Genomic DNA, 24,629 nt, shown 5'->3' on the forward strand with positions numbered 1-24,629 from the left:
CCAGGCCCTTTGTCTCTTTCTTAAAAAAAATGAAAAAAAAAGGAAGAAAGAAAGAAAAAGACACAAAAATGGAAGCCAAAATATACAGCAAAAGACCAAATAAGACAGAAAATACCCAAAAAAATCAATTTGAGACAGTCTACAAAAAAACAAAAAACCATATAAGTTTTTGTACGTTTGTTTGTTTGTGTTTTTAAACAGGGTTTCTCTGTTAACGGCACTGGCTGTCCTGGAACTTGCTTTGTAGCCCACACTGGCCTCAAACTCACAGAGATCCACCTGCTTCTGCCTCCTGAGTGCTGGGATTCCAGGCGTGCACCACCACCACACAGCCTCCTGATAGCTTTTTGTGTCGGCCATCTAGTACTGGGCGCGGGGCCTGTCTTGAGGTGAGTGGGTGTTGGTAGCGGGTAGCTTCTTGGTTAGGGGTGTGAGCCCATCTGCTGCCTCTCTCAGCGCTGGGACCCTGTCTGACTTTAACTGTGCAGGCCCTGTGAGTACTGCCAGCCTTTGAATTCTTGTGTGCACCAGACCTGTTGCATCTGGAGGATACTGTTCCCGCGGAGTCGTCTTCCTCCTGAGGTGGTATGCAGAGGGCATTCTAGTGCCATGAATGCTCATCAGTATGGGGAAACCCTACAGCTAGGAGTGTTCATGACGGTGGGTGCTGTCTGCTGCAATAGGGCCTTACCATCAGTTTGTAGAGAGTAACCAATAGTCTGAAGTCGCTTGAGTTGTTTGGGGGTCTCCATAGGACCCTCTGGCCGACAACTGAATTGTATCTAATCCATCCCTGGAACTGGAAGTTTCACTTGGTGGTAGAATATGTCTAGTTGGGGCATTCTCTCTCCTGTTCGGTGACTTCATTTAGACTTCTTTCATGAATGTATATGTTTTAAGAAGTTTCTATAGTAGTGGGGTTCTTAGTGTTAGCTGTCCCTCCTTCGCCTCTCTCTTCCTCGCCCACCCCTTCCCAGTCAGTCCTCCCACTCTAGGCCCCTCCCACTGCCATCTCTTCTTAACAGTATATTCTATTTCTCCTTCTTTGGGAGATCCTCTCCTCCCCACTAATCCCTTACTTGATACCTAACGTCTGGTTCTCTGGGTTATAGCACACGTATCACAGACTTTTAAGCTAAATTTCACTTATGTGTTCTCTAGGAAAACACCTGATAGAATGAATATATGTGTGTGTGTGTGTGTGTTTCATATGTATATCAAAATATATATGGGGTTTATTTGAGTGCTTACAGACTGTGGCCTAGCTAGTTCAACAATGCTGTCTCAGAATCCTGAAAAAGTACACTTTAATACCAGTGAAGGAATGAACTTGCCTGCAAGAGTGAGGTCAAGCAGGCAAAAAGCAAAAGTGTCCTTCTTTCATGTCCTTTATATAATCTGTGGCCCAGATTTAAGGTGGATCTTCTGACTTCAAATGGTATAATTAAGAAAAATCCCTTCTAGTGTGCCCAGGTGCTTGAGGTTTAGTTAAATCCACATGTTGACAGTCCAGAGCAGCCATCATAACATGTAAGATAAACATACCATGTTTATCTTTTGGAAGTCAGCATGACGTTTTTCTTAGCTCCGTCTGTTTACCTGAGGATTTTGTACTGTTTATCATCTGAGTAGTATTCTGTTGGATGAATACACCATGTTTTCATTATCCATTCATCTGTTGATGGACATCTAGGCTGTTTTCAGTTTCTGCCATTATGAATAGAACAGCAACAAACATGCTTGAGCAAGTGTCTCTGTAGTAGGATGTAGAGTCCTTTGGGTATATGCCCGAATGTGGCAAATCGGATTTCCAGGTATAGCTTCCTGAGGAACCACCACACTGATTTCCATGGTAGCTGAGACAGCATTGTTGCACTCCCTGCAGCAGTGAATAAGTGCTCCCCTTATCCCACATCCTCAGCAGCATGAGCTATTGTGTTTTATTGATCTTGCCTATTCCGAGTGGTATCAGATGAAATCTCAAGGTTGTTTTAATTCGCATCTCTGATGACTAAGTGTTGAAACGTTGAAGTGTTTCTCAGTGATTTCTATTTTGTCTTCATATTATTTTTAAGGTGTGGCACTTAACTTTTTGCCTTCAGAGTTAAATCATTATTAGTATAATGTGACTCATGACTTTAATCAGCTATATTTAAGCAGGATCTCAGAAGATGATTGCTAAAAGGGAAGTAGAAGTTATGATACGTTGTAATTTTATTCAGTATAAGATGTAGAGAGGAAGTGGAGTTCTCCTGCGGAACTTGTATATCTCCTCAAGCCCTTGCCTGACTAAGGTAACTAAGGGTTAGCCTAGAGGGAAGCAGCAGCTTAGCCTGCTCTCACTGGCCTGCTCATCTTTTGGAAGAACGCTTTCTGTCTTATCTCTCAGATGGTATCCAGATGTAGAAAGGGGCCTAAATGACAATAGCAGAATAAATGGGTCTGAGCATTCTGCTGGCCTCTGAGGTAGTAAACAATGATGTGAGATTTCCCTCTGTGTGCTGTGATTACCATTAATGAGTAAGAAACTGCTTTGGACCTATAGAAAGGCAGAATTTAGCTAGGCGGGAAAAACTAAGCTGAATGCTGGGAGAAAGAAGGGCGGAGTGAGAGAGATGCCATGGAGCTGCCACCAGAGATAGACGTGCTGATAGGCTCACAACCTCATAGTGATATACAGATTAATAGAAATGGGATGTAAGAGTTATTCAATAAGAAGCTAGAGCTAATGGGCCAAGAATTGATTTAATTCATATAGTTTTTGTGTGATTATTTTGGGTCTGGGCAGCCGGGAACCAACAAATAACCTATAAAATTGCATCATCAAAACTTTCCTAAAAAAAAAAAAAAATGACTGGTTCCTTCCCAGAACCAGTAGATGTCTGCTGAGCTGGCCTCACTCCAGTGACGTGTGGCCTGCTCATTAAGATGCCGTTTTTAGTAGTTCAGTATAGGTCCAAATGCAGGTTGGTCATCTGTACCCATCTCGTGAGAGCCCTACTGTAGCACCTAGGAGTAGACCGAGACCTGAGAAAGCAAACTGCATTGCTAAGGGATTTGAGTATCTAACCCTGAAAGGCCATCTCTTGACTGACTCAGTAGACCCTCACTTGGCATATGATGGAATGCTTCTCCAGGGCAGTAAGATGGGTTACAGTTAACACTGATAACAGTGGATTGCACTAATAGTGAGTGAACAAGAGCCAGACACAGAAAGGGAGTATAAACCCAGGATAGCCACTGTCTTTGCAAGGAAGCTTTCTATTTTCTTGTTTTATTGGTATTGACACCTGTCTGCAATGCCTAACAGTCTGTGTGGAATACTTTTGAACTTTGAACTTGGGAATCTCCTGAAATCCACTGGGAGTTTCTGAGCTGCATCTTTTCTGCCATACACTTTGGTTAAGATGTCTTTAGTGATCTTTGCTTATTATTCTATTGTCTGTGTTTGTGTGTGTGTTTGTTACTTGTTTTTCATTATAAAAAGAATTAGAATAGCTCCATGGTTTCTTTGGATTGATTATTTAGTCTCTGTATTAAGAATCAGTTTTTTCTCAACAAGGGGAAAGTACACAGAGTTTAACAAATTTGATAAAAATAACTTGTTCTAATTTATAGAAGAAAAATAGACTATAAAATATTAGTCTCTCAAAATGATGAGGCAAGTGTATGAGAACGATTTTCACGCTTGTTTCTTATAGATGTTGCCCAACTGGAACAAGAGCAAAGCCTGCGTTAGACGAGTGTTCGTAAGCATTGCCATAAGTTGGTGACCAGTAGTAATGCCTTTTAAGGCCATTGGAGACCTCTGCGAGGTAGACACGTCCATCCACCACATATGGCTCCACATCTGTACTGTCTGGCTTTAGCCGGCCACTCTCCATCAAATCTGAATACGCCTAGGATTTTTAGAAAACTGTCATTAGTAATATCATTTATTCAGTTTACAGTGATTGTGTAAACACATAATCAATTTAGCTGTGCTATTTTGTAGATTAAAATAAAAATTCTTTGCTGGGCAATGGTGGCGCACGCCTTTAATTCCAGCCCTCAGGAGGCAGAGGCAGAAGGATCTCTGTGAGTTCAAGGCCAGCCTGGTCTACAGAGTGAGTTCCAGGACAGGCTTCAAAGCTACAGAGAAACCCTGTCTCAAAAAACCAAAAAATAATAAATAAAATATTCTTAATAACATTGCTGAATTTCAGTATTATTCTTGATATAAGTAAATTGTATTATTTGTACATAATGAAAGCATAATGTTATAAAACTGATTTCTCAGTTTTACCATGTAAGTAAGGCATTCTTTCATATGTAAGTCCTTGTGAATCTTAGTTAATTCCCTGTAATGGTAATTTTGTGATCCATGGTCACATTTTTCATGTACCCTTAAGAAGTGGTGATAGGCAGAGTGGGGAGCCCCATGTGCTGGCACATGCCTGTATTCTCAGCTCTGCAGAAGCTGAGGCAGGAGGATGGCTGAGTTCAAGCCCAGCTGATTGCATAGCAAAATCCTGCCTTCCTCAAATAAATCTGATGATTAGTAGGACCTCACACCTCAGAATAAACAAACAAACCATAAATAAACAGCCCCATATGGAGTTCAGTTCAGATGAGTCCCCCGAAGTCAATATGGAAGTTTAGTTTTAAGAAAAGACAATTCCATAGTATTAGATGTGACCTACACTAAAAGAATTATTGTAGAGTTTTCTTTGTGTGTCCCTATGGCTTCTTGGTCTTAATTGTGTCATACACTCTTATGAGCTGTTTTGTCAATAAAGTTGCCATTGTAGAAAAATGGGAGAAATTTTGACATGAAAAGATTTCCAAGTTTGGTTTTGCTTTCTCCAACAGAAATTCATTACTTTTGGCTGCATAGTTTACGTAGCTTGTGCTGTGCGGACTCCCAGAGGACACGAGTATTTCTCTGAAGATGCTGGGTAGGTTTTTAGGGCACTTTTATTTTTGGCCATTCCTTCTACAAATCTTACGCTATTTTCCTCTTCTCCTTTCAAATGAGAGATTTTTTTTTCCACTATGCTTTCTGTCTCAAAGGGAGCATGATTCTCAGCAGCTCATGGAACTTTTTCCAAAGCAGACCACATACTCGAACACAACACGAGTCTCAACAGATACAAAAAAATTTGAAATACCATCCTGTGTCCTGCCGGACCACTATGAATTACTGCTATATCAACAACAACAGAAAGTTTGCAAATTCATGGAAACTGAATAACTTGCTACTGAATGAAAAGTAGGTCAAGACAGAAATCAAAAAGGAAATTAAAAACTTTTTAGAATTGAATGAAAATAGCCTGGCGGTGGTGGCGCACGCCTTTAATCCCAGCACTCGGGCAGAGGCAGGCGGATCTCTGTGAGTTCGAGACCAGCCTGGTCTACAGCGCTAGTGCCAGGACAGGCTCCAAAGCTACAGAAGAAACCCTGTCTCGAAAAAAAAAAAAAAAAAAAGAATTGAATGAAAATGAAAACACCATACCCAAATCTATGGAGCACAATGAAGGAGAGGCTATAAGAGGGAAGTTCATAGCACTAAATGCCTACATCAAAAAATTGGAGAAATCTCATTAGTAACTTAGCACACCTGAAGGCTCTAGAACAAAAAGAAAAAAAAATAGCATTCAAAAGGACTAGGTGGCAGGAAATAGACTCAGGGTTGAAATCAATAAAAGAGAAACAAACAAAAAACCAACACAATCAATGAGACAGAATTGGTTCTTTAAGACAATCAGTAAGACTGAAACCCTTGTTAAATTAACTAAAAGGTGGAGAGAGGAGATCCAAAGTAATAAATTTAGAGATGAAAAGATACTGATCCCAAAGAAATTTAGAAAATCGTAAGTACACACTTGAAATATCTGTGCTCCAGGAAATTGGAAAATTTAAAAGAAGCAGATAATTTTCATATGTACCATATACCAAAGTTAAATCAAGATCATTTTAAACAGACCTATAGCCCGCAGTAAAATAGAAGCAGTAATTAAGTCTCCAAGCTGGACCTGGAGAGATAGATGGCTCAGCAGTTAAGAGCCCTGGCTGCTCTTCTAGATGTTCTGAGTTCAATTCCCAGCACACACAAGGCAGCTCACAACCGTCTGTAACTGTAGTCCCACCCACGGTAACCAGCGCTCTCTTCCAGTGGGCATACATGCAGATAAAACAACCTTATACACAAAATACATAAACCAATCTTTTTGGTTAAAATGTCCCCTAACAACAACGACAACAACAAAAAAGCCCAGGGCCAGATGGATTCAGCACAGACTTTCAAGGAAGAATTAATGCCAATGCTCTGTCTCGCTAATAGAAGGGCCATTGTCTAATCCTTTTCTACAAGGACACATTTACCCTGATACCTAAACCACACAAAGAACCAACAAAGAGCACAAAGTCCACCCACCACGATTAAGTAGGCGCCATTCCAGAAATGCAGGGATGGTTAGGCGTAGGTAAGTAGTGTGAAGGACTCGGGTTCACATTCAGAACACTAAGTGCTACACAGCCTCTACAGTGTCCTATTCTTTGTGTTGATACAGGAGGAACTTTGCTACATCAAATCAGGTGTAATTTCTGTTCTCGTTTGGAGGAACTGGAAACTGACTCGGTGATCCTTAACACCTGTACAGAGTATCTGCTATCTTTCCGAGCAGCGACTTTGTTACAGTTTAAGTTAAAAATTGCCCAAAGTATACTGTGACACCATTCTTTGCATCCACATATAAAAGGAACTTAGAGGTATTGGAGAGCCCAGCAAAAGTCTGAATTGAAAACACTTACCACACATGTAGCCTCGTCGAATTTATTCCCCCAAATGTAGATATGAGATAATACGAGGTTTGTTTTCATCGACTGTGAAAGTGCAACGAGCCCTTCACCTTCTATCTTGTTGCTCACTATGGACAATCTGTTGAAAGAAAATAATCATGGAATTCTGAAATCCCACAAACAATCTTAAGTCAGCATCAGCACTTCTTAACTCCATCTTATTAGCAGGTTTTAATGTGGTCATCCAAATATTGGCTGTTTAGGTCCTTTAATCCAGGCAACCCATTTTCTATTAAATGTGTCATGGGCCCAGGAATGGTTCCAACATTTTGAAATTAGCCTGATCCCCCCCCCCCTTCATTAAGATTTATTTATGCATTTGGGTGCTTTGTATGTATGGCTGCCTGCCAGAAGAGGGCACCAGATCTCACAGAAGGTTGTGAGTCACCCTGTTGCTGGGAACTGAACTCGGGACCTTAACTCAGTGCTCTTATGCACTAAGTCATCTCTTCAACCCCTATTTGGTAAATGTTTGACTACATTAATACATTACATATGTAAGTATTGTGTTAAATACTTATGATTTTTTTTGTTAGAATTCAGGATAAATAAGAGTTTTCGGGGCTGGAGAGATGGCTTAGCTTGGAGCATCTGCCGCTTGTGAAAGGACCGAGGCTCTGTTCCCAGCATCTGCCTCGGGCAGCTCGCAGCAGGTTTAACTCCAGGTCCAGGGCTGTGATTCCCTCTTGGGCCTCTGTGTACACATTCGGTGCATGTGAGGACACATATGCATAAATAAAAGGAGAAATAAAGATTTTTTTTCTTATGACCTTGAATACACAATTACCCTATTAGATTCACCCAATTTTTAAAATATACTACTTAGAATTTTTACTTATTTTGATTAAATATAAAAGCCATACTAACGCTTTAAGACTCCTGTTGTGGGAAGTTAGAGTTTCACTGAGGTACTTTGCACCTGCGTTTTCTATTCTGTTAAAAGAAAGATCTATTACTTCCAGGGTAGTATTGCTTTTCAGTACCTCGGCCAAATACACCATTCCATCGCGAGTTATTTTATTGCTGGGGAAGGAAGCATATTTAGCAATATTTTAAAAACACAAAGGAGTATTCTTATATTCATAAAATACTTGAGACCATATAGTAAGCTTTTTATTTTCTGTTTGCTGAACTTCGAAAAATAAAAACTCCCCATGAGGGGCCAGAGAGATGGCTCAAAGGTTAAGAGCACTGACTGCTCATTCAGAGGTCCTGAGTTCAATTCCCTGAAACCATATGGTGGCTCACAGCCATCTGTAATGAGATCTGGCGCCCTCTTCTGGCCTGCAGGCATGCACACAGTCAGACCACTGTATATAATAAATAAGTGAATCTTTAAAAGAATTAACCATCCCAACATTTAAAAAAAAATCTCCATGAAATAATGCTCCCACCTGTCTAGCAATCAAGTTATCACAGATGTATTACAGTATAAGCTAACCTAATACAGCCTACAATAAAGTTGACCAACAGTTATGATTGATAGTCACTGAAAAGTGTCTGACATGTATGCACATTTGTGTAGCGTATCCCCAAGACTGAATCTTTGCATTACCATGTAAATTAACGCTCACCAGCTGACATCAAGGTAGCGCAGGCTGCTGTTCAGAGTCAGTGCACTGCACAGCTGCTGCAGGCCAAAGTTTTTCATGTCATGTTTACACATGTGCAGCTCAACAAGGAAGTGATTTTCTTTCAACATGTGGCCCATGTGAACTGTAGACTCTTCCTAAAAATAGGTAAGATCTTTTCTGAGTTTGAAATATTACTTTTCCATTTCAAGCGCATATATATTCTTGACGTTAGGTAGAATTTTGTTTTGTTCTGTTTCTTGGTACAGGGTGTCGTTATATAGCTAGGGCTCTGTTGCCCAGCCTCCTGAGGACTGGTGGTTACAGGTGTATGCCACCACATCTGGCCTTAAATTAGCTTGTTAAAAATATTACATTAAAGGCAAAACTAGACCGGGCGGTGGTGGCACATGCCTTTAATTCCAGCACTCAGGAGGCAGAGGCAGGCAGATCTCTGTAAGTTCGAGGTCAGCCTGGTCTACAAAGTGAATTCTAGGGCAGTTAGGGCTACACAGAGAAACCCTGTCTCCAAAAGCCAAAACCAAACCAGCAGCAAAAACACAAAGAAAAAAATATAGGAAGGTTGAACAGTGGTGGTCACACCTTTAGTACCAGCACTTGGGAGGCAGAGGCAGGCAGATCTCTATGAGTTCAAGGCCAGCATGGTCTAAGAGTGAGTTCCAGAATAGCCAGGGCTACATGGAGAAACCCTGTCTCAAAAAAAAAAAAAAAACCAAAACAAACATTCTATTAAGACTCTTAGTTTAGGGCTAGAGATATGGCTCACTGGGTAATAAGGACCAGTATTCATATAGAAGCCAGGCATGACCATATATATTCCTGAAACCTCATTGTTGGCTGGTAAGGATAGGATCATGGGAGCTCATGTCCAAACAGTGAGCTTTGTTCAGTAAGAGGCCCTGTCTGAAGGCAATAATGCAGACAGTAAATTAAGAAGACCTCTGGCATTCTCCTTGGACATCTGCACACACCCTCACAGGCACACACAATCACATACCACAGACACACATACACACAACAAAAAAGACTGCCATATTTGCACTTGACATCTTTTTTTAAAAAAAATAAAACCATCTACTGCCTCAGATCATCTTGTGTGTTTGTGTGTGTGTGTGTACTCGTGTGTATGTTTGTGTGTGTATTTGTTTGTGTGTGTGTGTGTGCACAAGGGAGTGGACCAGGTCTCACGGAGTAGCCTGGGCTGGCCTGGGAACTCATCATCCTACCTCGACCTCCCAAGAGTACTGGGATTGTGACGTGTACTGCCATGTGGAGGTTCCAAATGAAATGTGTACCTTCTTAGATGAGTAGCAGGAACTTGTAAAAAGTAGTAACTAAGTGACAGAAAAAGAGGATGGGTAATTTGGTTTACAGTGACAATAATAGTTATTTTTTAGAGGAAAACCAACAAAGCAATTTGTATATCTTATTTGTGTAAACCTTCCCCCATTCCCGTAGTATTTCCCTGGCTTTGTCACCGATCATCATCTTGATGGCTTAAGACCCAGATATTTCTCAGTCTTATTCTGTTTTGAGACCCTCAGCTCTGCTTTATCTGCCCGCCTTCCATCCTTTTATAGTCGTTTAAAGTTATGGAATAGGTCTGCTCAGTTCTAAAGTTTACAATCTAGATGTCACTAGGCGAAGGGCATGCATGTGCACACATATTTCCTCCTCAGGGATGATCAACACCAAGTAATTTTAAGTTTTTATCCAAAGCAATTTTGTTAAGAAGTCCATGTAACATACTTTGTGAACAAGTCACAGTACTTTCCTCATCTTTTTAAAAAATTGTTTAGACTTATTTGTGTGTGTGCATGCTTTGGCGCTTGTGTCTGCGCACCATGAGTGTGTCTGCGCACCATGAGTGTGTCTGCGCACCATGAGTGTGTCTGCGCACCATGAGTGTGTCTGTGCACCATGAGTGTGTCTGGTGCTTGCAGGAGCCAAACGCGAAAAACAGCACTTTAAAATGTGCTGCATCCTCAGTGACAGGAGGAGGAACAACAGTACAGGTGATTTTAAATTACGGATGATACTTTGAAAGTTCAAGGTTTATTTGAACAGTGGCCCATAAGTGCATTGTTTGAACCAGATAAAATGCTCCGGGCCTTTCTTTTGTCCTCTGTTGAGACCTGTAAAAGAATGGGTTCTTACTGTTTTTGTTTTGTTCTGTTTTATTGAGCTATATATTTTCCCCATTCCCTTCTACTCCCCTTCTACCCTCTTCCAAGGTCCCCATGCTCCCAATTTACTCAGGAAATCTTGTCTTTTTCTACTTCTCATGTAGCCTAGGTCCATGTATGTCTCTCTTAGAGTCCTCATTGTTGTCTAGGTTCTCTGGGATTGTGAATTGTAGGCTAGTTTTCTTTGCTTTAAGGGTTCTTATTCTTTATGAATTTTTCTTTTCTTTCTTTTTGGTTTTTTGAGACAGGGTTTCTCTGTGGTTTTGGTGCCTGTCCCGGAACTAGCTCTTGTAGACCAGGCTGGCCTCGAACTCGCCTGCCTCTGCCTCCCGAGTGCTGGGATTAAAGGTGTGCACCACCACCGCCCGGCTGAATTTTTCATTTTATCAGAGGGGGTGAGCATACGTGTGCGTGCACATGTCACAGTGTGCATGTGGGGGTCAGAGGACAGCAGACAAGAATCAGTTCTGTTCTTCTACCCTGACCTTCAACTCAGGTCGTCAGGTTTGGCAGCAGGAACTTTTTAGTCCCTGAAACATCTTGCCAATCCAAGTTCTTATTTCCTTAAGGAGAAGAATCTCACCCAAAATGATGTGGGGAAAGGCAGCCACATGGTCATCTTCCTCCAACAAGAGCCTTAATCTATAGACGGGATCAAGTTCAGACTTGCCAAACTATACATGCACTTGCGTTGTTTCAAGATGTAATGGTTGAGCCATATCAATACAGCAAATGATAAAACAGTGGAGACTGGGCTTCCCACATGGCTTCAAGCATACATACTCTCTTTCACCTAACTGTCGTACACAGGTTTACACAGAACCTAAGTTTCACAAGCTTGCTGCCTAAGTACCAGAAGCTAAATACTTGCAAGTCACCAAGAAGTGGCATAATTTTCCTTTAATACTTTTACAAGTATTAAAGTTCTAAGAATGCAGTGTATTCATGCACCATAAACCCCAGCTGGACCTTAGTCCAGTGCACAGTGTCATCACTTTGCATACTGACCTGTTCTCCATACAGTATAGGTCGGTTCAGGTTTATCGCCTTGATCACTTTGTTCTGAGTCAGCACTGTGGTAAATGCTATCACGCTTTGCAGTCCCTACAAACAGGCAAATCGATCGAGGAAGTTGACAGTGTATCAATCTCCCCGCATTACAATCGCAAGATAACTATCTGAGTTCTGATTAAATGGTTTGTACAAAAGTTAAAACATCCCTTCTCAGAACTGAGTTGTTGCCGTATTCCTCCACCCCACCCTAAAGTCTGCCGCGTGCATAGGGGAGTTCCTAACATTTCAGTGCCCATTTCCTAGGTGTGACCCTGGGCTTGTTCCTAAGTCCTTTAGGCTCCTCACAAATGAAGAGACAGACCCGTGGACCGCAGCTAAGTCTCATATGTATACATCCTGTGCAGGCATGTTTTTTACATTCTTATAGGTACATTATGTAAGTGCAACTGGGTAGGTCATTAAAACATTTATTTGTTTGTTTGTTTGTTTGTTTGTTTATTATGTATACAATGTTCTGTCTGTGTGTATGCCTGAAGGCCAGAACAGGGCACCAGACCTCGGTTGTGAGTCACCATGTGGTTGCTGAGAATTGAACTCAGGACCTTTGGAAGAGCAGGCAATGCTCTTAACCTCTGAGCCATCTCTCCAGCCCCATTAAAACACTTTTTATAGCTCCTGAAGGTCTCTCCAACTCTCTCACTGGAGGGCCTGCCCTCTCTCACCTTTGTGATGGACACACACACACATACACAGAGCCTGTGATGCTGGTAAATAGCTTTCTCTCACCACCTCTCATCCAGTTGGTCAATGGTCTGAACACCTGCCTCCAAAAGAAGCCTCCGATCAGCTCATCTCTGAATATCTGCTACACCTGCCCAAGCACCCCTTGCCGCAAACACGGACGGCTGCCCCAGCTCTCCCAGTGGCCCACTGGCTTCTCTTTGCTGCCCTCAACTTTCCTCAGAGAAACTGTGTCAGATTATGTCCCTCAGCTTCAAGCCTGCCCATGATTCACATTTATATCAATGTCCCATTCTCTGCCCCCACAACCTTACCATGAACTTCTGCTCTTGAGTGCACTCCTAACTCTGCTCACGCACCCACCTCCCTTGTGACCTCTTATAGCTTAATGTGGGAGGAGTTTGGTACTGTTTTGCTGTCTAATTAATTACACCCTGTTCATTTGGGTTTTATTTATTTATTTATTTTTGGTTTTTCGAGACAGGGTTTCTCTGTGGTTTTGGAGCCTGTCCTGGAACTAGCTCTTGTAGACCAGGCTGGTCTCGAACTCACAGAGATCCGCCTGCCTCTGCCTCCCAAGTGCTGGGATTAAAGGCATGAGCCACCACTGCCCGGCTTGGGTTTTATTTATTGTAGTACTGAGGACCGAGCCTAAGCTCTTATGCATGCAACATGTGGACTCAAACTCAGCCCTTTTTATTTATTTTTTTTTTTTTTATTATTTTGAGACAAGGCCTGGTGAAGCTGTCCAAACTGGTCTTGAATTCATTCTGTAACCCCAGGCTTCCTGACTCCTAAATCTTACCTCCTCAGGTGTCAGACATCCATCTCATCAAACAAAATTACCTCCTCCCCAACATCGGAGTAGCTGGTTTCCTTCAAAGTACTTTCCTCTGTTGGACATTTCTCCCGAGTAAACTACAAACCCTCATGAGGGCAGAGACTATCTCAGATTCATGGTTGCAACCTTTTAGTATCTCCAGTGACTGGTGTGTAAAGAGTGACCCTTGATTCACTGCTTCCCAGAATTATACGGGCTACATTTACCTTTAAAAACGTCCTTCCGCTCAGGAGGCAGAGGCAGGTGGATCTCTGAGTTTGAGGCCAGCCTGGTCTACAAGAGCTAGTTCCAGGACAGGCTCCAAAGCTACAGAGAAACCCTGTCTCGAAAAACCACAAAAAAGGGGCTGGAGAGATGGCTCAGAGGTTAAAAGCACTGACTGCTCTTCCTGAGGTCCTGAGTTCAATTCCCAGCAACCACATGGTGGCTCACAACCATCTGTAATGAGGTCTGGCGCTCTCTTTGGCGAGTAGGCATATATGCAGACAGAACACTGTATACATAATAAATAAAAACCTTTAAAAAAAAAAAAAACCCTTCCAACCCATTGCAGATTTTGTGTCCTGCTAATGTGGCATTAATCGGAGGTCATACAACAGTTTTAAAGGTCTCAAGATTCGAAAGCATGATCAAGAAAAGTGCAATTTAGAATTTGAAGGCATGCAAAAAATGCAGGTCTTATTATCTGGTGGATGAAGCCTCCAGAGCAGCTTTTAGCCTCAACACAGCTTTCCCAGGACAATGTCTTCATTGTGAAATAGTTTCTGTCAGAGGAAATTTATATTAATACCGGTGGAGTGGTATTTGTTGAATGTAAGTGAGCCTGTCTTTTCCTGTAAGTCACATATAGGTTAAGATGAGTTATGCTTAGAGTTTAGACATCTCTTTATTATGCTAGTTGTTATCTAATTCTGTGTTTAATATGATGTCTAAAACTTTATTTTATGTACAAGTGTCTTGCCTACATGTATGTATGTGTACCATGAATATATAGTGTCAATGAGGCCAGAGGAGGCACCAGGTCCCTTAGAACTGGAGTTACAGATAGTTGTGAGCTGCCACATGGGTGCTTGGAACAGTCCTCTGTAAAAGCAGTAAATGCTTCTAAGTGCTGGGCCATCTCTACAGTCCCTATAACCTGATTAACAGTCCACATCACCGTGTGAATGGAAAACCACATTTCCCACGGGGTAGAGTACCCATTGATAAATATCTTGTCAGGATAGCAGTATATGCATACAGTTCCAGCACTTGGGAAACAGGGACAGGAGAACTCTGAATTCAAGCTGGCTTGGGCTACATGGTGAGACCTTTGCTCGGGAACAAACTAGAAGAAACCCATCCTCTAGCTTCTTGCGCTGTTCCCCTGGGAGAAGAACCCACTGCGTGAACCGGCTCACCAGGTCGCAGTCGCCCAGGTCCAGTTTCTCCAGGGACGAGTTAATCTGCAGCATGGCAGCAAAAAACATGCCACCCGTATTGGCAATCTTATTTCCCGTCATCCTCAAGTATTTGAGAGTTTTGTTTTTCTGGGGAAAAAAAAAAAAAAAAAAAAAACTTAGTTGCTTAAATTTGAATCCACAAAATTCTCAATTAAATGAGTCAGGAGGTCGTATTACTATCTGAAATTTCATTTTTATAGAGAAAGAGTAAGATATATTCTGAAAAAGTAACATCTAATTTCTCATAATAGCTGAGTATTTTTTAAAAGATGACCAAGCAACAAACACCCAGGAAATGGGGGATTTTAATGAGCTTTCATGGAAACTCTGTAGGTCTGTTTCATAAGGAAAGCATATTCCTGAGCTGAAATTCACATGGCAAGAACTGACTGTTCTACAGTGTTCGATGAACTGACTGTTCTACAGTGTTCGATGCACTGCCTTCAGTCACCAGGCTGCGCAGCCAACACTCTAACTAGTTCCCGAACACTTCCCGTCATCCCTTGAAAGCTGCCCTGTATCCACTGTCCTTCCCCATGTCCCACATTACTCGTGTGTGTGCCTGTGTGTGTGTCTGTATGTGTGTATGTCTCTGTGTCTGTGTGTGTCTGTCTGTGCATCTGTGTGTGTGTCTGTGTGTATGTGTCTGTATGTCTCTGTGTGTGCATGTGTCTGTGTGTATGTGTGTATGTGCGTGTGTGTGTCTCTGTGTATGTCTGTCTGTGCATCTGTGTGTGTCTGTATGTGTGTATGTCTCTGTACATGTGTGTCTGTGTCTGTGTGTGTCTGTGCATCTGTGTGTGTATGTGTGTGTCTATGTGTCTGTATGTCTGTGTGTGTGCATGTGTGTGTGTCTGTGTGTATGTGTGTGTCTGTGTGTATGTGCATGTGTCTGTGTGTATGTGTGTGTGTGTCTGTGTGTGTCTGGATATCTGTGTGTGTGTATGTGCGTGTGTCTGTGTGTGTGTGTCTGTGTGTGTGTATGTGCATGTGTCTGTGTCTGTTAAGGATCGAAACCAGTGTCTCACATGTGCCAGGCCAGTCGTTCTCAACTTGTGAGTCGAGACTCCAGAGGGTAAAAGACCCTTTCACAGGGTTCACATATCAGATATCCTGCATACCTGATGTTTACATTGTGTTTCATAACAGTAACAAAATTGCAGTTATGAAGCAGCAACAAAATAACTATATGGTTGGGGTCCCCATGCCATGGAGTATTAAAGGGTCGCAGCACTAGGAAGGTTGAGAACTGCTGTTTGGCAAATGTTCTGCCATTGAGATATATCCCCAACTCCCATTTTTATATTATGTGTATGGGTGTTTGCCTGCATGTATGTACTTGCACCATGTATGTGCCTGGTGCCCATGGAGACCAATGGAGGATGTTGGATCCCGTGGAACTAGAGTTAAAGTCAGTTATGAGTTGCTATGTTGGTGCTGGGAACAGAATCCAGGTTTCATGCAAGAGCAGCAAATGCAGGAAAAAATAAAACAAAATAAAAACAAATAAATCTTAAAAGCAAAAATCCAACTGTTGTCTGAAAGTAGCTCACCTCGTTAGCAATGGCACAAGACTGAACACCATCTAAGAAGCAAGTACACACTGAAAATAATTTCAGAAACAGTGGCCTTCAGGCCAAACTTAGAAGACAGAGACCCCACATAATCATAAAGGGAACACTCCACCAAGAAGATACAGTGATTCAAATATACTGTATAACAAACACTACTGGACATAAAGTGGAAGGCCCAGATACAATGAGCTCTAGGCTCAGAAAACCTATCTCAGAAAAATTAGGTGGCCAGTGATAGAGGAAGACATAACATCAACCTCTGGCCTCCACACACACACACACACACACACACACACACACACACACGGAAAAGCAAGAACAACCCAAATCCAAAAGTGATGAAATGGACACTAAAAGGATAATCCATAGACTCCACTAAACAAAAAGTTGATTCTTTGAAAAGTTGAACAAGAGGAACAAACTCTTAGCCAGACTAACGAGAAGAAAGAGAACACTCTATGAAGTTAGTGATGGAAAAGGTTTGTTACAACAAGATGAAATCTAAGATTCTTAAGGAATATGTTGAAAGCATATTCCAACAAATTGGAAAGTCTGGGGGAAAAAATGAATGTTCTTAGGCACATGGGAACCACCAAAATTAAATCCAGAGGCTGTAAGTAAGGAAAGGATCCACATGGTCTCACACCATACATGGAAAGTCCTAAGTGGTCCACCCCAAAAAGCTGTTCAAACTGATAAGTCCAGGGAGAGCAAAATGCAAGACTTACCTAAAATCAATTCTATTTCTCTATTCTAGAAATGAATGACCCCAAGTAATGTTAAGAAAATAATTCCTGGGATCATGGGGACCATGGGAGAGGGCTGAAGGGAAGGGGAGAAAAAGTGGAGGTAGCGGAGAAAAATATATAGCTCAATAAAACCAATAAAAAATTTAAAAAATAATAAAAAACTAAAAAAATAGAAAAGAAAAGAATTCCAAGCCAAGTGTGGTAATAAGCATCCTTAATCCCAGCACTCAGGAAGCAGAGGCAGGCATATCTCTGAGTTTGAGACCAGCTTAGCCTATACAGTTCTGTGGTGCAGGAGGTCCTTCTGTCTATGCGTTGCTTCATTGGTTAATAAAGGAACTGCTTTGGGCCTATAGCAGAGCAAATTGGACATGCCACACTGAGGAGAGGTAACTAAGTCACATGGCAGAACATAGATTAAATTATGGGTTGTTTAAGCTATAAGAGTTAGGTGAGAAAAAGCCTAAGCTAAGGTCAAGCTTTCATAATTATTAATAAGTCTCTGTGTCATTATTTGGGGGGTGACAGTCCTGACAATAAAGTACTTCTATATATCCCCTCCACCAATCAAAAATAATTGTCTACACAGAAACATGAAGGTGCAAAATAACATTCATAATAGCTAAAAGTGAAAACTCAAATGTCTATCAACTGATGAGCACAATGTGATATACCCACAACATGGAATATTACTGAACAATAAAAAATATGTTTTGGGGCTGGAGAGATGACCCAGCAGTTAAGACTCTGGCTGCCCTTCCAGAGGATCTAAGTTTGATTACCCAAATAGCAGTTCACAACCATCCATAACTCCAATTCCAGGGACGCTGACACCCTCTTCTGGCCTCCCAGTACATCAGGCAAGCATGTGGTGCACAGACATGCATTCAGACAAACTGTGTTACAACATCAATGAACCTCGAAAATATTAAGTCATATCACATATGATTCTATTTATATGAAATAATCAGAATAAGTATATGGTTAGTGGCTACAAAGGCTGGGAGTAGAAGGGTTTTCTGTGGAGGTTATAAGAATGTCCTAAATATAGTTTCTTGGTAGGAAAGCACTGCCCTGCAAACGCGAGCACTTGAGTTCAAATCCCCAGCACGGCTGCACATGCCTGGAACTCCAGTGATGTGGGGTTCCCCTCTGTATGCTGTGATTACCACTGACTAATAAAGAACTGCTTTGAACCTTTGTCAGGGCAGAACAGAGCTAGGCGGGGAAAACTAAACTGAATGCTGGTAGGAAGAAGGAAGGCAGAGTCAGAGAGAAGCCATGTAGCCCTGCCAGAGTCAGATGCTGGAATTTTACCCAGTAAGCCACAGCCTTGTGGCAATACACAAATTAATAGAAATGGGTTAAATTAAGATGTAAGACTTAGCCAACAAGAAGCTGGAGCAAATGGGCCAAGCAGTGATTTAATCAATACAGTTTTTGTGTGGTTATTTGGGAGTCTGGATGGACGGGAAGCAAACAAGCAGCCTCCCTACTACACTCCTACACAGAGGTGCAGAGACACATGAGTGTTCAGTGGCTAGCCAGCCTAATCTAAATGGAAGGCTTCCCACTTCCTGAGAAGTTTATTATGGCAATAATGTCGGGGGTCATAAAGGAAGACACTGGACTTCCTGTTCTGACTTCCATATGTAAGAACACAGGCACAAGTACCCACATATGCCTGTAAACCCCTCCCTGAGTGATCACATACATATACACACACATAAAAATATTCTAAAAATAATGGTGGTGGTTACACAACTCTATAAATAAACTTATTTATAGACAGGGTCTCACTATGTAACCCTGGCTGGCCTGACTCCGTATGTAAACCACACCAGCCTCAAAGTCACAGAAATCCTCCTGCCTCTGTGTACCACCATTCCCAGTCTCTCAAAATACACTTTGCTTGAGTTGAAAACTTTGGAAGAATATGCTTTGTGTATACAAATTACATTGCAATCGATTTTATTAATTTTTTAAGGAAGAAAAGTCTTGCAGTTCAATTTGGAGATGGAGTTTATCATAGCATAGTGACGTGGATGGTCACATTGCAACCACACTCAGTAAGCAAGGCGGGATGAATGCTGGGGCTCATCAGGCTTTTCCATAGTTTATCCACTCTACATCCCCTAGCCCATGGAACGGTGCCTCCCGCATTTACTTCACAGACACCTCAGAGGTATGTCTCCTGTATGATCCTAAGTCCAGTCAGGTTGACAGTGACCCTTAAACATAAATCTACTCTTTGTCAACTTGAAACCTAACCACATCACTTATAAGCGACACCATCACCGTTTCTCAGAGGCACATGGCCATCTCGTAAGCGTCACGCAGTGATCTCATTTCTAAGTTCTCCCTAAGTCTTAGCAGTTCCCACTTCATACTAAAGTCCAAGATCAAAAATCTGCTCTGAGACTGAAGGTACTCTCAACTGTGAGCCCCTGTAAAATGAGGAGAGAAATTGCACACTTCCAGTGTCCATTCCCATTCCAACAGATATGTATAAGAGGACATTGAGGGGGCTGGAGAGATCGCTCAGAGGTTAAAAGCGTTGCCTGCTCTTCCAAAGGTCCTGAGTTTAATTCCCAGCAACCACATGGTGGCTCACAACCATCTGTAATGAGGTCTGGTGTCCTCTTCTGGCCTTCAGGCGTACACACAGACAGAACATTGTATACATAATAAATAAATAAATAAATAAATAAATAAATAAATAAATAAATAAATATTAAAAAAAAAAAGAGGACATTGAAGGAGCAGACGGATGACAGCAAGATCCAACCTGAGGCTGCATGTCCAGCATCTGGTCTCCACTAGGGTTAGGTCTCTGCCCTTCCAGCTCTGTTCTCTGTGGCCAATTATGGCCTCTTTCAAGAGCTGGCTCCTCTTGCTGCCTGCAGCTTCCCTCAGTAAACATCCCATGTTTCTAACATGCCCAGCACCCTAACTTTCCATTATCACTTAGACTCCACCTCTCATACTTGCATGCACAACCCAGAAGCCCCACAGAATGATCTGCACACCAGAAGAGGGCACCAGATCTCATTAAGGATGGTTGTGAGCCACCATATGTTGCTGGAAATTGAACTCAGGACCTCTGGAAGAGCAGCCAATGCTCCTAACTGCTGAGCCATCTCTCCAACCCTGTTTAGTAATGTTTTAATGAGTCCAAAGCTCTTAAGTAAGAGCCACTTTTATAAACTGAACTACACTAAAATTATTTATTTAAGGAGCTAAAGAACTGTCTGTATGGTTAAGGGCTATCACTGCTCTTACAAAAGACCTGAGCTTGGTTCCCAGCACTCACATGATAGTAACGGTCACCTACCACTCCAGTTCCAGGAGATCAAATGCCCTCTTCTGACCTCTGCAGGCACTGCGTACACATATATACAGGCTCATACACATAAAAAATAAATAAATTTTTGGGACTGGAGAGATGGCTCATCAGTTGAAAAAACCTGTGCTTCCAGAGGACTCAGGTTCGATTCCCAGCACCCATAGGCATCTCACAACCATATGTAACTCTAGTTCTTGGGGATCTGACTTCCTCTTCTGGCTTCTGCAAGTACTAGGAATGCATGTGGTGCAGAGACATGTATGCAGGCAAAACACCCATACACAGACATACACACATGCTCACACTCACGCATACACACATGCATGCACACACACGCACACAGTCACAAACCTCCACCCAAAATTGAAATAACATAAAGCTCACATTAACTTTGGTTATGCTGTTTCTAAACTACAAGAAGTTAAAATTCACAGATCAAAAACAACTTTGCGGTACATAAATGCTTACATGTAGTGCTTTAGCAATCAATTCTCCACCTTCAGGTCCAATATCATTAAACATAAGGTTTAAGTAAGTGATGCATGGCTGTTTCTATAAGAAGAAGAGAAAGGAGCTATTACATTTTTATTACTGGAAATCAATTAATCTATGCACACAATTTATTTAATTAAAAATATCTCCATAGGGGGCTGGAGAGATGGCTCAGTGGTTAAGAGCATTGCCTGTTCTTCCAAAGGTCCTGAGTTCAATACCCGGCAACCACATGGTGGCTCACAACCATCTGTAAAGAGGTCTGGTGCCCTCTTCTGGCCTGCAGACATGCACACAGACAGAATATTGTATACATAATAAATAAATAAATAAATAAATAAACAAACAAACAAACAAAATATCTCCATATAAAATCTAACAGAATTCCAGCAAAGGCAATCACTAGTTAAGGAGAAAATCAAAAGGAAGTCACTCTTGTCTTTTTTTTTTTTTCCTTTTTGTTTTTTTGAGACAGGGTTTCTCTGTAACTCTCGTCTTTCAAACACTGCAATTGCAATATCATCGAAAGGAAAAGACTCGGTTTAGTTTCCCCAACAACTGAACGTATGGACATCTTTGAGTATTTAACCAGGGTGTACATACAGATTTGCAAAAGACAACTCAGGAACTCCAGGCCTCAGCTCTCCTGAGCCCAAACACAGGTGGATTTCCATGCATTCTGAGAATCAGACATACACCTGACACTTGTGTTTCCATGCTTAGTGTTTGCCTGTGTACCATTTTCTACACGGCTTCCTCTCAGCAGAATGGCGGATGAGGCTGTTTGGTGGCAATGTAATACCTGAAGCAGCTTTGCAGCGTAGTAGGCACCGACATCACCTATGAGGTTATACTTCACATCCAGACCTGAAACACACGGGGGAACAGAAACCGGTGTTCCTTACAAAGAATGCTTCAAATCAGGAAAATGAAAAGCAGATGCTGTTCATTCTTACGCATACGTACCAGTGATATACGTCTGGTTACCCAAAACTTTGGAAAGAAGCCAAAAATCTTCACCTGTCATTCTTTGTGTTGGGACTAAGCGGTTATTACCAGCAATATTTAATGTGATTCCTTCTTCTGGCCTGCCAAAATCAAAAAGACAGAAAAAGTGAGGAGGAGACAATGTTGACAATGAGACAAGAGTTAAAAACCCTTCACATGGGAAAAGTAGTTTCACAGAAAGTCAGAAATCACTTTAACATAGCTGAATTCCCCACCATTTAATTTCTCTCATATACCCCACTGTCCAGCTTTTTATTTCTCTTGTAATAAAACATCCCCACAAAAAGATATTTAAGACCCAGGCTCTGTTGGTGAACACTTTTTTTTTTTTTTTGGCTTTTCAAAACAGGGGTTCTTTGTGTAGCCCTGGCTCTCCAGTCTGGCATCTAACTCGCAGGCTCCTGCCACTGCATCCTCAGAGCTGGGGGTAAAGGTTTGTGCCACCACTGCCCCAGCTGGTGCACTTAATCCAGCACTCCAAAGGCAGAGGTTGGCAGATCTCTGTGGTTTGGGTGTCAGCCTCTCCTATAGAGCAAGTTCCAGGACATCTAGAGCTACACAGAGAAACCCTTACTCAAAACAAAACAAAACAAAGAAACAAAAACAAAAAAAAAAGGAAAGAAGTGGGGGCCAGAGAAAGAAATTTAAGGGAGAATGTGTTGGTTTTAGCATTTGATTCCAAGTCATCTACCCTTGAAGAGAATTTGCAGTGGAAGGAGCCTTAAGCAGCTGGTTACATCATACCCACAGTCAAGAGCAGACAGAAGCCAGAGGTGGCGCGTTCGTTTTTTAATCCCATCACTTGCTCAGCCAGCTTTCTTATACCACTCAAGACTACATGCCCAGGGCTGGCACCACTCACAGTGGGCTGAACCCGTCTACATTCACTACTAAACAAGAAAATTTCCCCCCTGGCTTTGGTACAGGCAATCCGGTGGGGGCATTTTCTCAATTGTGGCATCTCTTTCCAGGTAAATCTACTGTGTCAAGTTGACAAAACAAAACAGAAACAAGAGCATCAATTAGAACAAAGGATGTGCCTGAGTTCTCCCAGCCACAGGAACCAAGATAACTACGGGGGCTCTGGCTTGAGGGCTCCTGGCCCAGTACTCCCCCCAACCTCAGATATTGCACCTGGGATTTCAAAGCCTTACACGTCTACCTAGGTCCCTAAATCAAAAGCTACGTCTTCAAATGGGAATAAAGCCCCTGGATTTCACAGACAGGAGGGTCCGTGAGTACTTTTGATACAGCTGAATATTTATCTTCCTTACCCCTTTTCAATTTCTTCATCCAGTTTTTGGAGTATATCCAGTATAAAAGGGTTAGCTTTCCGTATGTTTTCTGAACAAAAGTGACGGTACTGCTCCTGGAGGTTAGCCATAGACTCTGGAGCTCTGGAAACATAAATGCTCCTCATCACAGATCAGTTATCCCCAAAGTTTTAATAACTGAGTTTCTTTCAAAGGAGTGTGTGTGTGTGTGTGTGTGTGTGTGTGTGTGTGTGTGTGTGGTGAGGATGAGGAAGAAAGAGAGAGAATTTAGGATGGAGGGAGAGGACCAAACAGGCTATAAATCCACTAGAGAGAGTGAGAAGACTGTGGTTTTGGGGGGGGGGGCACCAGAGGGGGAGGAGACTGTGACTATCTGAGGGGGGGTGGGGGAGTTGTGGTTATCTAAAAGGGGGGCAGACTATGTACCAGAGGAGGGGAGACTGTGGTGTCTGAAAGAAGGTATGGGCAAATTAGAGCTCCAGTTAGAACCCTAGCTGAAAAGGAGCACGGGGGTGGGGGTGGGGGAACTACACTCTACCACGAGTTAGTTGTTCTTAGCCAAGGAGAAAGAGAAGCCAGAGCAGGGCTCCCTCCCACTGAACTACTTTCTTCAGGCTACTAACTTCTTGAGATGGAAGACCAGCGCTTCTGGTGTCTGCTCCTACAAGCGCCAAGGAGCAGAGACAGGCGTTGACTCTCTAAGCTGGACCTTTGAGAAGGCAGCCGCTGCACCCTTGCAAAACAAACAGCCTTATTCTCCCCTGTAGGGAACAGGACGCGAGCAGTCAGGCGGTTGGGTCAGCCCCGCCCAGTCCTGCTCCGTCAGCTTCCACCCCTGGAAGACGCAGTGTCAGGACCTCTCCCTTTGTCATCTTATTTCCCTTATTATCCTTTCTCCAGCCAAACCCCAACACACACTTTGAAACAAACAAACATCCCAAGCCAAAGTGGTGGCAGGAGCTCTGATTTCTGTGGGTGCCAGGCAAACGCTCATTGAGTACATCCCTAACCTTACGCTTTATTTGTTAAATTCATGGATGCAGACATACTCAAAGTGCATGCGGAAGTATGGTATGTATGAATAAAAATATCACGATGAAACCCCTTCTTCTATGAGCTAACTTAAAAATAAAAAAAAAATAGATGAAGAAATTAAAATAAAAGAAAATATGGGTGGGCTAGAAGTGGGAACCCAGAAACCTCTCAGGAGCCTCCTGCTTGTCTGGGATGGTTTCTTGGGGCTTCCACATACTCGGGCGCAGAAGAGACCACACCACCTTCCCCAGACCCTAAAAGCAAAGCCGCAGATACTCTGCTACCCTCCTCACAAAGTCAGGAGGATCAGTGGCGGTCAAGGGCACCCCAGAGTTCTGCCTGTACCTGAGGCTTCTGCAGGTGGGATCCACCGCCCTTTGTTTGACCTGGAGCTACAGGGCCGGGTTCCTCTAACCCCGCTAGCCCTGCAGGTCTGGACCGCTGAAGAGTAAGGTTGCAGCTGGACTTCCTCAACCTGCTCCTACCAGGCCAGCA

The 24,629-nt window shown here is 42.5% G+C and overlaps 1 protein-coding gene and 1 long non-coding RNA gene across 4 annotated transcripts; one reads left to right on the plus strand and one right to left on the minus strand.

The window, feature by feature from the left end:
• Window positions 1-530: 530 nt before the first annotated feature.
• LOC126499190 (uncharacterized) lies at window positions 531-4,022 on the plus strand. Its single transcript, XR_007591022.1, has 2 exons — window positions 531-660; window positions 3,702-4,022. It is a non-coding gene; the product is annotated as an uncharacterized lncRNA (long non-coding RNA).
• Lrrc34 (leucine rich repeat containing 34) lies at window positions 648-24,629 on the minus strand. Of its 3 annotated transcripts, XM_050138298.1 has the most exons (12): window positions 24,480-24,629; window positions 23,723-23,860; window positions 23,100-23,222; window positions 21,784-21,905; window positions 21,620-21,684; window positions 20,794-20,877; window positions 14,615-14,743; window positions 11,627-11,722; window positions 8,415-8,569; window positions 7,708-7,863; window positions 6,793-6,919; window positions 648-3,899 (listed from the first exon to the last, which is right to left on the minus strand). In XM_050138298.1, the coding sequence occupies exons 3-12, from the start codon at window positions 23,207-23,209 to the stop codon at window positions 3,696-3,698; spliced, it is 1,248 nt and encodes a 415-aa protein (XP_049994255.1). In that variant the 5' UTR covers window positions 23,210-23,222; window positions 23,723-23,860; window positions 24,480-24,629; the 3' UTR covers window positions 648-3,695. The 3 variants fall into 3 exon arrangements, with proteins under 3 accessions (XP_049994255.1, XP_049994256.1, XP_049994257.1); XM_050138299.1 differs by lacking the exon at window positions 23,723-23,860; XM_050138300.1 differs by lacking the exons at window positions 23,100-23,222; window positions 23,723-23,860.

Source organism: Alexandromys fortis, unplaced genomic scaffold, assembly GCF_014885135.2.
Source record: "Alexandromys fortis isolate MF-2015 unplaced genomic scaffold, M_Fortis_MF-2015_v1.1 scaffold_15, whole genome shotgun sequence".
Classification (NCBI taxonomy): Eukaryota; Metazoa; Chordata; class Mammalia; order Rodentia; family Cricetidae; genus Alexandromys; species Alexandromys fortis.

Excerpts from the sequence above, each read along its gene's own strand:
- Lrrc34 (XM_050138299.1), bottom strand. The coding sequence starts at position 23,209 with ATGGCTAACCTCCAGGAGCAGTACCGTCACTTTTGTTCAGAAAACATA. Across the intron at positions 11,723-14,614 it reads ACCTGGGCGACTGCGACCTG|GGACTGCAAAGCGTGATAGC; the intron begins GTGAGCCGGTTC and ends GCCTGTTTGTAG. Across the intron at positions 8,570-11,626 it reads CTATACTGTATGGAGAACAG|GAAGAGTCTACAGTTCACAT; the intron begins GTCAGTATGCAA and ends ACCTATTTTTAG.